This window comes from Ambystoma mexicanum, chromosome 14 (assembly GCF_040938575.1).
Source record: "Ambystoma mexicanum isolate Mex_15411 chromosome 14, UKY_AmexF1_1, whole genome shotgun sequence".
Lineage (NCBI taxonomy): Eukaryota > Metazoa > Chordata > Amphibia > Caudata > Ambystomatidae > Ambystoma > Ambystoma mexicanum.
The window spans coordinates 290,291,731-290,306,250 of record NC_090940.1 but is presented as its reverse complement, the minus strand read 5'-3'; the positions used below and the strand labels follow the sequence as shown (position 1 = coordinate 290,306,250).

The 14,520-nt window shown below is 46.3% G+C and overlaps 1 protein-coding gene across 1 annotated transcript in view; it reads right to left on the bottom strand.

Moving 5' to 3' along the window:
* The window catches only part of LOC138527288 (galectin-3-like), a 119,846-nt gene that overhangs the window by 92,913 nt on the left and 12,413 nt on the right, over window positions 1-14,520 (bottom strand). Inside the window, exon 4 of the mRNA XM_069638371.1 lies at window positions 5,435-5,511. Coding sequence (XP_069494472.1) covers window positions 5,435-5,511 — 77 coding nt within the window. The remainder of the gene's footprint in view (window positions 1-5,434; window positions 5,512-14,520) is intronic.

Here is a 14,520-nt window from a genome sequence, read left to right as displayed (position 1 = left end):
TGTGAGATGAAAAGGAGAAAAAAATGAACACGTGTAAATCTGCTTTTGCAAAGCAGAAAATTACATTGGGAAAAATATACAAAATTGTACATGTGCAGAGAGGAGCTGCAAAGGTGTATATTGTACTCTGCCCCCCGCCCCAAAAGAGAAGCTGAAGCCCAGGAATTTCTGTCAAACCAGTTTGGCAGCAAGGCTGATTTCGCACCTACCAGTGACTAAGGCTGCAAGGGCCTGTGCCCTCTTGTCATGGGCCTGATAATGTGATAATTATAGGTTCTCCCAGACTGCCAGGCAGAACTGCTCCCAAGGACAAAGAATGGGGGTGAGCCCTGTGTTTTGCCTCAAAGGTGTGAGTTCCTCTACATTCAACCTGGAGGACTTGAAAAGGGAAGTCATGGAAACCCTTGTAGAAGCTGTCCCATGGGAGACAATTTGGACTGTGGGGGTAGCAGCGCCGGCCACATCTTTGGCAAATCCACCTCATTGACAATGCAGGACATTTATACTTTAAGACATTTTCTTCGCAATTTGAATAAGCAGTAATATAATATTATGACAGTTTTAATGTGATTTTTGGACAATAAGAACTGAAATGGCAGGAAAAATGCAATTCTGGGGGAAGTATAAATGGCACAGATATTAAATTTGGGGAAACTATGGCAAATACTATTATGCATATGTGTAGCCATTTGCTGAATTGTAGTTAATGTTTCTCCTGAAAAAAGTGAAATGGTGCCAAAGGAGGAAGCAACATCGCAGAGAATTGGCGTTTGAACTGGTATATTCCTTGTGAAATATGGGATCTACCTGATTTTTATGATGGTGACTATTGAAAATATGAAGTTTTGTTTCATAATTTATTTTTGTTAAAAATAGGCTTGTGAGACAAAGGGAGTCATAAAATGCACACACCTAAAGTGAGGTCACTTCCTTTGAACCAATCAGCCCGCAGGAAAGAGGAGACACCCGTAGCCTGGCCTATTCCATGCAAGGGCTAAGTCCAGAGTACTTCTGCCCAGAATTGTAAAATTCTATGATGTCACTGTGCGTATATAAGGGGTAGACAGGGAGACACGGGGATATTCAACATTCAAAATTCACCCTGCAATATTCCAAGATTCCAGAAGCAGGTCCAGAGTTAGCTGACCCAGATCCAGGCAGAATCACCTATCCAGAACCGCATTCATCCCAATAATCCAGGGAAGGAGAAGGAAATGCAACTGATCCTCTTTAGGAGAATCCAGTGACCAGACGTTTTGCCCAGCAGACCCATTCCGCTGTCCACAGTGACCAGAAATTCCCCAGCTGTTCCCAACCAGGAGAGCCCAGCTGACGCAGTAACAAGATCTCTTGACCCCACTGCCCGAGACCAGTTCTGCGGCCCCGCCATCTAAAGACCCTGCTGGCTGTCCAAATTACCAAACTCAAGGGTCCCTTGTAAGTATCTCATCACCCAGTACTCAAAAACTGCATATCCCGCTCTGTTACCTTGCATTCTGTTCAAATCCTATAAAAATCCCATAAAAACCCTAGTCATTGCCCAAATTGTCAGTATCCTCTTTTTACCCGTTCACTAGAAGAATCTTTATTAGTCCATATCCGCTACTATATTTCTTTTCTATTTTCTTGAGTTACCAGTTTAAGTCCCTAGTATCATTTGGAATAAATTAATTCAGTCCCCATTGAAAATGTTCATTATTGTTGCACTTCGAAAGTAACAATTCTGTTGAGTGTTTTTACTAATTATAGACTTAAAATATAGTTTCAGTGGACCTGATCATTGTGCTAACAAAACTGATTTTGCCTTTATATTTTGCTTGTCTTTCAAATCCGATTTGTCTTTACCAAAATAAAGAGTCAATCCTTCCCCTTAGTATCCTATATGTTCTGTACCTGAAAACCGATTTCCGATTTTGATTGCTAAGCCCATTTTCTTAGCTGTTTGCTAGTTTAAAGCCTGTGTGAAAACATTGCAATTCTGCCACGTGTGATTTTTGTTACATTGTTTTCCTTCCCAAAAATTGATTTTCTCACCTGTTTTCACATTGTTGTAGGGTCCTGCTCAGTAGCCTGTAAACTCCCTTGCTTCTTTAGTGCAGCCACATGAATTTATGTCTAAGCTATCCTACCGCAACTGTAACTGATCTATAAGTAACAAGTAAAATCTGAGTATGCCATTTTGCTTCTTATGAGGGTTTTCATTTTTGTTTCTGGCCTCCCTCTTCTTTCTGACTCCTTGCCACTGCTTTCCATCCACACAGAATTTAGTCAGCAGGTGTTTGGGTGAAGTGTTGCAGGGGGAGTGCTTAACCGATGGGCCATCTAGGATTGTGAAGGAAAGTGATTTTCTTTCCATTTCTATTAAAACTGTCTCGAGTTAGTGTTAGAAGTTGAATTGACCGTGTTATAAGGTTTTGCAGTTGTATTTCCACACCACGGTGGCTGCTGCCCTACATTTTGTTTTGCTCTGATTGTTCATTTGAATTCTGAAAATAAATAAATGTTTCATTGTTACACACCGGCCTGGTTAATGGTCCATTGTGACACAGGGTATTTGTCAAGGTGGGTGTGAGACGGGTTGGGTGCCTTCCTCTTTCAGTGTCAGGGGAAGAAGTCACTGGCTGGAGTGTGCCGTGTTTTAAAATCCATTACAATAAGGGGGTTCTCAACCTTTTTGGCTGGGGGTTGAGTGGGCGCATGAGGGATTGCTGCCTGGCAGTAGTGTAGTAGCCCTGACCTTTTAGATTTGTATTAAATTATTAAAATGGTGCATGTAATTCCATCTCTGAAAGGGTAATCTGCTAATCAGATTCCCCTTTCATGAACTCCATGCAATACGAATAGTGTACACATGTGCCCTGCTAAAGCAGTAGCCTGATTTCCAGCAATGGCTCCCCAGTGGCACAGAGCAGGTTCTGGACTCAGCTACCCTCTTGACAGATACAGTGACAGGTAAGTCTCTACAGCACAGGGGGTACTTTTAAAATATGCCCTCTAATCCAAAAAGTGCATAACTATAAGAATGCTATCTTGGTGGCATGTTACACTGTAAATATAATCCAACCTGAGTTTAAGGTATGGTGGCTTGCATCTCTCATAATTGTCTAAGCCACATCAATTTGATATCACACATGTGTCTGCCCTGTGAGCCCAGCTCAGCTGTGGAAGGGTATGTGTATTCCCCCAGTGAGCATGTCTCCGGTGCTCCCAGCAAAACTATTGCTCTTGAGTTGGCCTCTCTTTCATCCCTGGTGAGGGCAGGTAACACCTCTTGTGAGACAGCCACCCCACAGGAACTTGCCCTGGGAACAGTAATCAAAGGGCACACACATTCACAAAAGGACTAGCCGCACACCTGGGTGCTGCATACAAAAAGGGCATGTGATGCTATTAACACAGGTAGGTGGCGGGGTTTGTATAGAAAGAAGGAGCTCACACCAGCTGGAGGAAGGTTTCACCACTTTGTTTTCGCTGTTTACCTCTCTTCCTTCCTGCCCCTCCACCCCCATTTCCTTTAACACAAAGCACTTTGAGTCTGATGTCAGGGTGCAAAGTCCAATTGTTTCAAGAGCGGGAACTGGACCCTTAAAGGAGGCTTGTTTTTGTTCAATCAACTGTAGACTTTTGCCTTTAAGTGAATGGGTACCCCCATCCTTCTCTGAATCATCTCCTTAACCTTTGAAGAAGATTTTGTTTGGAGCCTGTGGGAAGACAAGTCCTTTCCAAAGTCCTCGTGTAGTGAGGTGAAGACAGGTAGTCCAAGGCAAAGGTACATTGTGCCCTCTAACCATCCGCAGGGAACTGTGTGGGTGACCTGCTGCTGTTAGAGCAATACCTGCACCTCTGCCAGCCACACTGAGTCTCAGGACCCCCTGACGATGTGTGGCAGCCTCCCCAGTGTTTGGGAGACCAAGATCAAGGATCACTCTTGCCTATGAGACCCTAAAGTGGGACTCACAGCTTATGAGAGCTAAAACAGCAAGGATTCGTTGACTTTTGCGATTGAATCTCTGTGAGCTGTGATTTCAGCGTGTTCAACACTGTTCGAACCAACAGGACTATCCAGAGGTTCATTTGGAACTCACTGATCTTTGAACTGGAGTACAGCCCATTCAAACAAGTTTGCTGCTGCACTGTGCCGGTTGAAGAGCGAACTGAAGTGCTTCTTGAACTAAGAAGCATCACTGCACCTGCAATGCCGGAACCACAGTTCGAACCACCAACCTCTTCTCTGCCAATCCAGTTGAAGATCAAACTGACCCTGGAGTGCTCTCCCTGAACCGCATTCTTCAAGCACCAAATTCTTTGAATCCGTACATGCGGAACCTATGCAACCGTCCATCCTCAAAAAAGCAATGAAAGCCCATTCTTTAATGTAGTAATGTGTTAGTCTGCATGTCAGGGTAGGAATGAAGGGCCTAAGCCCCACGATCAGTGCTTCCAACCGCATTGGCCGTCATGAGTCACATCAGATCACTGTAGCAAAGACATGCATTGCTACCAACCGCAAGGTGAGGTCATCATCCTGATGTGCGGTGACACAAACACCACAACTCTGACACGCGGCCTGAATCCCACATGCCAGCATATAACAAAACAAATGCAGGTTACTAAACCGACAGAGGATAAAGCACCATGGCCACCTCTGATTCATAAAATGGCAAGCAATGTAGATCAAACCTGAACTAAAATAAAGGAGGCACTGAAACCTGTGTATGTCTGGGACGGAATAAGCGAAAGGCAGTGCAGCAGAGGCATCAACTTTAACCTCTGTCTAAGAGGTACCCACAGGCTCTAGAAACAGCATTTTCAAGGCCGTCAGCAAAGACAATATGCTGATACAAAAAGTAAACAAAAAATAAGCAAGACTGGAATTGCTATTTTACAAGAGAAAAGGGAGCAGAAAGTCCAGCTCCACCAAGATGGCTGTTTGGGAAAAGCTATCACATAGGAAAAAAGGTTGGCCTTTCTGCGTACATGCGTTTATTCTCATAAGGCCTGTGTCGAGAAAGAGGAACAGTGTGCCAATGCAGAGATCAATAATTATCCTCATCCCAGCGTGTCCTCCGCCCCAACACCCCGTGCAGAGTTACATACATACCTTTCTTTTTTCATTTTTTATTTTATTGTGGTATGGTTAAAACAAAATATAAAAACATTGACAAATAAGCATTAAGGAACAGAGAGCACATTTTCACACAGGTTCCGTGTAAGAGGCACCTACATGAAACCGAATCAGTAAATACAAATGTGGAGAAGGGGGGATACAACAAGTAGATTAAAAGTGTACAGTTAATATTATGCCAGAAATACATTATCCTAAAAGATATATTTATGAAGTGCAAAGCACCAAAAGTTAAGGCAGCGTCATTTCCTGAGATTATTCGGTTGCAAAAAGATATAGTTATTAGCATAGAATGATCGTGGTAGCTACCTTTGTGAGTTTTCTGGAATAACCGCGTGCACTGTTACTAGTGTACCAGGCTGTAGTCCTCCATTGAAATCCATTCTCTGTGAATGGAAAAAACGGGTTTAGTGAATGGGAAGTACTTACGAGCTGGCAAAATGGTTTCTAAAACATACATGATGCATTAAAACGTAACCATCGTACGATTCCAATGGCATTATAGTTATTATTATGCATAACAGAGAGCTTTTCAGAGGTAACAGCAGAACAGATATGCAGCGGGGGTAGGATACAGTGGGGCGAGGAGGAGGGGGTCTCAGTAACTCTAACCCTCACTAACGGAACGCTTACACACAAACAGCCACAGCATCCCACACTGTCATACCTGTGGCATCGCACATACACTAACAGGCACCCACTACAGTTGGAGCAGAGTGTTGCCAGTGGTTATTCCACAAACTTCCAGCCACCTCCGTTTCACGAAGACCCTGACAGAACATTTCTCCGGTCCCTTTTTGGGGTTTCACATATCAAATTCTCACAGGAAAACATTAGGTAAATGAGTGGTTTTTTGGCTAGACGGGAGTGATTGTATGTGCACTAGTGGAATGATGGGATGATGCGTGTCTTCTGTGTAGTTGGCCTTACACCCGCTCCTCCCTGTCCTTAGCATTGCTTGCACCCCACTGCCAGCCCTACCACCGCCACTTAGGTGAGCAGATTATCTGGGTGAGTATTCTATTGACTTGTTGGCCGTAACAGAGACTTGGCTTCATGATGCAGCTACTCACTCTATTATCCTGCACGGCACCTTGCACTGGATGTAATTCTCTGAGGGCGCCTCAGGGGAGTCTCAGCAAGAGGTGGTGGGGTTGCTGTCATCTATAAGGATTTTCTCAAACTGCATCTTTCTAATACATTTGCACTGGATAATGGTAAAACCCTACTGGTCAAAGGCACATTGAATACTAGGACTGTCATTTGTTTTCTAGTGTTATATCGTCCTTCATCCATAATGCCTATTTTGGAGGAGCAATTTCTTGCCCTTTGTCATACAACCTTTAAACCTACCTCTCAGGCTATGATTCTTGGTGATTTGTAGCTTTGGGCCGACAATCCTCATGACAAGGATGCATCTTCCTTACTTAATTCTCTTGATAGATTGGGTTTGAAACAGGAAGCCATGTTGCCACCCATCATGAGGGTAACACTTTGGATTGGGTGCTGACCCACAACATCGAGACTTACCCCTCTAGAAGTAACCCGATGTCCCTGGTCTGATCATCATATTGTGACCTTTTTGCTCAATCTCCCAGGGTGCAACATCTCCATGTCCTCTCCTAAGGAAATGTTGAAGATGACTAGGAACTTTAAGAAAAGGTACCCCTCAAGTTTTAGCATCTATAATCATGTACCCATCGAATACAGCTGACACTCCCTACAGCTGGAGAGCCTTGTGCTACAATATCAGCTGATAATAACTAATAACATGTCAAAAAATATTAAAAAAATAACAACTGGCTACACACTAAATTGACTTCCCTTCTGCAATTAAAATGGGCCAAAGAACGCAAATGGTGCAAACATCCAGGCCCTGAATCTCTCCTTGAATTTAAAATGGCTGCAGCTGATTACAAACAAGAAAACTACAATAACAGAATAATGGAAGCTAAAACCAGCTCGCGGGAGCTGTTTATTATCTTTCGAGAGTTAGAAGGAAAGATCAAGCACCCTATGATTGAAAGAAGTGGTGCTTGCTTCCAAGTTATCACTATCCAAAACTAGTTTATAAAAAAAAACTTCTATTCACCAATTGAACATCTTAGCTCATCAAGCTTTCCTAAATACTTCTCCTCTGTCTTTACCACTGGATGACAGAGTGGCAGCCACATAATATGCACCTGTTTGAGAGGCACCCCTCTTCATCTTTCACCGGGTATCCAAAGGGCTCACAGGCATTGATTCCCTGGATTACTAGGATCATAAACACTTCCTCCTCTGAGTTTCTAGTCCCTTCCTCTATTAACAAACATTTGGATCCAGCAATACTGGGGAATTATCAACCAATTATTAATGCTCCTTGTTTGCTGAAAATGTCAGACCAAATAGCATATAGCCAACTTCAGGTCTTAATTGAAACTAATAACCTGTTAAGAGATCACAATCAGGCTTTCCTATGGGCTTTGGTACTGAGACAGCTCTCCTCGATTTAAAATCTAATATTACTTCCATCATCGATTGAGGGCACTTAGCACTTCTTATGCTACTAGACCGCTCCGTAGCTCATTAGCTACTTGTGAAGAGATTGATCGGGCTGGGTACTTGCTCTCAATCTGCAGCAGACTGGGCCCATTCTTTTTTAGGACCTTGTACGGCCAGAGTGACAGTTGGAGATGTTAAGGCCTCACCATCCCAGCTGGCCAGTGGTGTCCCTCAGGACTCTTTCCTGTCCCCTATGCTTTGCAACATTTATACCGGACCTCTATTTGACTTTCTTGATTGCAATGGGGTACAGTACATGAACAATGCTGATGACACCCAGGTCCTTGCTGGAACTTTCTGGTGATTAACATCTTGACTCCATAAAAATCAATAACATCTATTCTGCCATCCAATCATGATGGCTTCGAATTATCTGCCCATTAGCAATGGTAAGAAAGAGTTACTTATATTGGGTTCTTCTGCCAGACCAAAAAAGTTGGACCCACAATACTGTCTTTTTACCATAGCTCGATGCCCCATTCAGGTTTCTTCTCATGTTAAGACCATGCAAGGCTATTTTGACTCCAAGATCTCTTTTGATAAGCACGTAGCTCATTTACGATTGTCTCATGACTAGCTAAATATCCTTCTTTGGTAAAGATGTCCTTACCTTGCAGTTGAAAACCAAGCCTCCATAGCAGCTGCTCTCATAAATTCAAAGCTTGACTACTGCAATATTCTTATGGATGGCATGGCTACTGATAATGTTAATAAACGACAGGTTGTTCGGAATGGTGCATTTAGACCTGTGGCTGGTCTTAGGAAGCAACAGCATGTATCCATTGCCAGGCGTGAATTGCACTGGTTGTCGGTGAGACATAGGATTCACCATAAAGTGGCTACTATGACTTACAAATGTCAGCATTCCTTAGCATCAAACTACCTTTCTGAGTGCCTTAAGGAGGCTGCCATTCGAAGGACCCTTCGGTGCAACGATCTTCACCATCTATTAATTGCCAGGTATAATCTTAAGAGATATGGTGGAACCAGTTTTGACAGCCGTGCCCCTCCGATTCGGAATGAGCTTGCTTTGTTGAATATTTATTTATTTATTGGTAATTTGTAAGGCGCCTATACAACAAATGGTGTTTCAAGGTTCCACAAGAGAAAAAAAGACGGGAACAAGGGGGAAAGATACAATAATGGTCCTACTAGGCCTTGTGACATTCGCATTGTGCAAGTACAGAAGAAGAAGTACAAGGGAGAGGGAGGGTGGCCGAAGTGCAGGAATGCGCAAAAGCAAAATTCTAAGGTGGGAAGGGAAAAGGGGGAAGAGGCGAGGTGCAAGTGCTAAGGCGATGCCAGAGAGCAAGTGCCACAGAATGCAGAGGTGAGGGTCAGCATGATAAGTATGGGCAAGGGGGGGGACTCTGGGATGGGGCCTGGCGCCCTGTAGCACTCAGAGGGAACCAGGCCACCAGTCACTGAGGCAGAAAAAAAGGTGTTAGCAGGGGAAGAGTGAAGGAGGAGAAGAGGAGAGTCTTGAGGAGCTTCCGGCACTTAAGGAGATCTAGCTCAAACCTGATTAGAGCCATTTCCAGCCTGGCTTCTTTTAGGAAGGCAATGAAGGCGTTCCTTTTCACCCCCACACCAAAAGTAGCCCAAGTCATGGCAACTGGACAGTTTCAGCCAAACGTGCAAGAAAAATACCACATCTCAGAATCCACTAACTGGTTTTCAGTAATAACGATGCATCCTCATGACGCCCCCAGTATCTAGTGCACTGCGTTACCTTGAAATGCTAGACTGTTATTTTTACCAAGGCCGTCAGCCTTGCACTACACTACTGGTATCGACGCCTATCCAGTCATTTTACAGAGAAACCCACTACCAAAGGCCTATTTGGGAATGGGGTACCGAAAGCTCAGCCCGAGCACTTGGGGCGTGACACTGGGGTGCTCCTTCCACTGGAGAAGCAGCAGGTGCGGCGTCCTGCGATTCGTCTACAGAACTAGCTTCATGCGTCAGAGACAGTGGGCCGTGAGGGTGCACAGCTGGGGCTAGATTAACGCAAGTCACCCTAACCTTAAGCAAGGGGTAGCAGAAACTATATTACCACACCACCCCTGAAGTATTTCTGCACAGCAGGCATGCAGCCACACATTAGACTTGTCCATCACCCAGAAAGCTTGAAGGTATGAGAAATCAGAGAACATAGCCCGTCCACCCTCAGGTGATGGGCACATGCATCATGAAGACTTCACAGAAAATAACATGCATCGTTTTCCACTTATAGATAGTGGATGTCCATTGTTTCACCCTCCAACAATTACTTTTGTGGATATTGAGTACTGTCGACACATGGCACTTAACAACATGGCACTTAACATCATTGCATAATATTTTCAGCGAAATGACTTTGTGCCTCCATGATACTCCATACATTCATGTTGTCCTACGAATGTAGCTGTAAGTTCACCTTTTTACTTAAAAATGTCAGGTAACCTTTCATTACAGTAAATATCATTTCTATTCCGTTCTATTTTTTAGATTGATTTTCTTTAATGTAAAGGTATTGTTTTCCATTTTTTATAAATATTTTGTTCATTTTCATGTTCCTTACAAACACAATTATCCAAACTTTTATCATGTGAATGTTTCCATATTTATTTTACAAATCTATACACATGACCAATCCCACATTCTTCCTTCTTTTTTTCAAACCACATCACACATCAAAAACATTTGCCATCGAGACCGTTGGAGCCTGTGAGGCCTTCAAAGAAGGCATCGATGCCGTCGACACCATGTCTGTCGAGGGAATTTTCCGAGGCTCGGGCTCCAAGGAAGCCATCGACACTATCGGCGCCAAGGCCGTCGAAAGACATGCTCGGGTCTCCCGCCTCAAAGCAGCTGTTGAAGTCGTCGGCTCCTCGGTCGACGTCAATCCCATTGGCGCCCTCAATCCCTTTTGAGGAATTTCTGCCAGAGGTATCCCGGAGAGCTGTGGAAGCTCCTAGGAAGGCGCGCAGCAAGTCTATGCGGCCCATACTGGACCCATACTCTGTTCCTCCTCCCAGGGTGGACTTGTTCCAACCCTTGGAGTACATTTCTGAGGTTAAGGAAGGGTCTGAGGAAGAGGTGCCTCCTGAGGTTCCTGATGACTTGTTGTCTGGACATAGCCAGCTGGAAGACCTGCGTCAATCTTTGCATGACGCCAGTGGCCTTGATACCTCCCAGGAGGTTGAGTTTGGCAAGCCTGAGCCTGGTACGCATGCTGACTCATCGTACAGGTGCCTCATGCCGAGGGTGACGGAATATCTGGGTTGGTCGGCTCCACCTGTGGATTTTCTGCAGGATGACCTAACAGATATTTTGGACCATGGTCTACCCACTGACCCGGTGTTGCCATTTCACATGGCCTTACAAAGAAGGGTGGCAGTGGCTTGGACTGCTCCGGAGAGTCTCCCGGCAGTGAACAAGCCTTTGCTGAAAAAATACCGTCCAGCCAGTGGTGACCCCTGCTGCTTGTCCGCGCACCCTACTCCGGAGAGTTTGGTGGTGCAGGCGGCTACTGCCCCAGCAAAGCAGGCAGCGTACCCTACGATCCCTCCCGACAGGGACGACAAACGCTTTGAGGGTTGGGCGAAGGAGGTATTTTCTTCTGGGGGTATGGCTTTAAAGGCAGCCAACTCCGTTTGTGCCCTTGCAAAATTCACGCACACTCTGTGGAATTGTGTGTCGTTGGCGGCTGAATATATTCCCGAAGGGGAGGAACGGGATTGTTTTCTTGCCCTCGTTCAGGATGGCAAGGATGCCATGTGTGAGACCGTTCAGTCGGGTCTGGGTGTGGCAGATTCTGTCAGCCGGTCCATGGCGGCGAGCAGCGTGATGCGCAGGTTTGCGTGGTTGCGGAAGTCGGGATTTGCTCCTGATGTACAGTCCCAGCTTATCAACATGCCCTTTGATAGTGTCCATCTTTTTGGCAGCAAGGCTGACGAGACCCTTGAGAGGTTGCAGACCTCCAAAGCTGTGCGTCAACCTCCGCCTTTTTGGCCTAGGGGACAGCAATGGAGGGGAAGCTCTTTTCGATACTAGTCTTCCTTTAATAGATCGAGGGGAGCTGCCAGTCAAAGGGGCCAACGTAGGAGTACCACAGGTGGAAAGCAAGGTACTTGGGGTGCCAAAGCTGCTCGGGCAGTTGCCTCCTTGCCCTCAGACACTGCCGCAGCCGCTTCCGCTTAGTCATGAGGCCATGGTTCGTCGGTTGGGGGAAGGTTGGCGCAGCATCTTGTAGATTGGTGTGCCATTACTTCAGATGTGTAGGTTCTTGAGATCATAGCCCACGGCTACTGTCTTCCTTTCCGGCTGAGGCCTCCTGACAATCCACCGGGGAAGCTCTATTTGAAGAGTCTGGATCCGCTCCTTGCACAGGAAATCCTATCCCTGCTAGAGAAAGGCGCCATAGAACTGGTGCCTGTAGCAGAGAGGAAGAAGGGATGGTATTCCCCATATTTTTTGATCCCGAAAAAAGACGGAGGATTGAGATCCATCATGGACTTGCATGGTTTGAAGAAGCTCCTAAGGAAGGACAAGTTCAAGATGGTTACTCTTTCTCAAGTCCTCCAGGCCCTTCAACTTCAGGATTGGTTGGTTTCTCTCGACCTCAAGGATTCTTACTTTCATGTGCCGATTCATCCTAAGCACAGGAAGTACCTGAGGTTCGCGGTTGGTGACTCACATTTTCAGTTTCGGGTCCTGCCGTTCGGATTGACCTCTGCCCGAGGGTCTTCACCAAGCTGATGGTGGCAGCGTATCTCAGGAAAGGGAGGATTCACGTCTACCCCTAGCTGGACGATTGGTTGATCAGGGCACGCTCATCCGAGCTAGCCCTGGATCATCTGTCCATCACCTGCCGCTTCCTTCACAAGCTGGGCTTCTCCCTCAACTTAAAGAAATCTCATTTGACAGCTACCCAGCGGCTCCAGTACATCGGAGCAGTGCTCGACACATGCCCAGAGTCTCCCGGCGTTTGAGTTCTTGAGCTTGCTCGGCCTCATGGCCTCCCGCATTTTACTGTTGCCAGAGGCCAGGCTACGGATGAGATCTCTGCAGTGGACACTCAAGCTGCAGTGGTCGCAGTTCTCTGGCAGGATGTCGGATCCCGTTCAGATTCCACCCTCGGTCAGCCAGGACCTTCGGTGGAGGGCCGTCGAAGGACATCCGTTTTGGCAACCGTGGCCGGAGGTGACGATCGTGATGGATGCATCCCTCACGGGTTGGGGAGCTCATGCCAACAAGCTGACAGCCAGCGGTCGTTGGTCTCTGTCAGAGTCCAGACTCAGGGCTGTCAGGCTAGCCCTGAAGGCTTTTCTGCCGTCTGTGCAGGGAAGAATGTCCTGATTATGACGGACAATACAGTGGGTCACTCCCACTGTGCAAGGAGGCGATGCAGCTCTGGTTGTGGGCCATCCAGCAGGAAATTTCGATCTCAGCAGTTCATCTGGCCGGAGACGAAAACGTGGTGGTGGATGCTCTGAGCAGGCAGAGCATGGTCTCTCACGAGTGGGAGCTGGCTCAGGAAGTTCTTTTGGAGATCTTCACCCTTTGGGGAACCCCGCAAGTGGATTTCTTTGCCACCAGTGACAACCGGAAGTGCGAAAGATTCTGCTCGTGGGAATTTCCTCCAAGAAGAGCCTTAGGGGACGCGTTCGTAGTGGAGTGGTCCTTCCCACTGCTGTACGCGTTCCCTCCAGTCCCCGTCATTCTGCATGTGTTGCAGAGGGTGCAGAGGTTCGGTTCCCGAATGATCCTCATTGCTCCGGCATGGGCCAGGAGAGCGTGGTACCCGGACCTTCTAGACATGTCCATCTGCCCTCCATGTCGTCTTCCCTACCAAGATGATCTGCTCTCACAGGAAGGGGGTTGAGTTCTCCAGTCAGAGGTCGAGTCTCTCAGCCTTCATGCTTGGTATCTGAAAGGCTGAGATATAAGGATTGGGAACTCCCTGAGGACGTGATGGAGGTGTTGCTTTTGGCCTTAAGGCCCTCAACAAAAGCCATGGACCGTTGCCAGTTCTACGACTGGTGCAGGGTACGGAATGTGGATCCTTTCCAATGTTCCTTTCCTTTGGTTTTGTCTTTTTTGCTTTCTTTGGCCCACAAGGGCCTGCATATAGGTACCATTAAGGGTTACCTGGCAGCGCTGTCCATATTTAAGCGCTCATCTGAGGAATGTTCTTATTTTAAAATTCCTTTTATTTGTCCGTTTCTAAAAGGGCTAACTCATGTATTTCACTGTCACCTTTCCAGGTGCCGGGCTGGGATTTGAATTTGGTTCTAAAGTTCCTAATGGGAGCTCCGTTTGAACCCTTACATTCTTGTCCGTTGAGACTGTTGTCCTTTAAGACTGTATTTTTAGTTGTGGTTACTTCCGCACACAGAGTGAGTGAGTTGCAGGCACTTTCCGCCAAACCACCCTTCACTGTGTTCCATAAGGACAAGGTTGTCCTGAGGGTACAGCCTTCCTTTCTTCCAAAGGTTGTGTCGGAATTCCATCTGAGCCAGAAGATAATTCTTCCGGCATTCTATCTGGCGTTCTTTCGATGGGATGTTCCTCCGATGTATTCCACATTGTACCCTCCCGACCTGCCCCTCTACAGAAAGGCTTTCTGTAGTCATACTGGCAGAAGATTGGTGCCACACGTTCTGGGGGGGAAAAACTACAACTGAGGCTACAGGCGTCGTGCGTCCTACTTATAACATCCGGTGACGTCAACCATCGGAGGAGGCCCTCGAGGGAGTGTATCGACATCATCGACTCAGGACGCCTATGCCGAAAAAGTTTCCGAAGCAGCACAGCTGTGGTAATTACCTGTCAAAGATGTGGAATACGTCGGAGGAACATCCCAT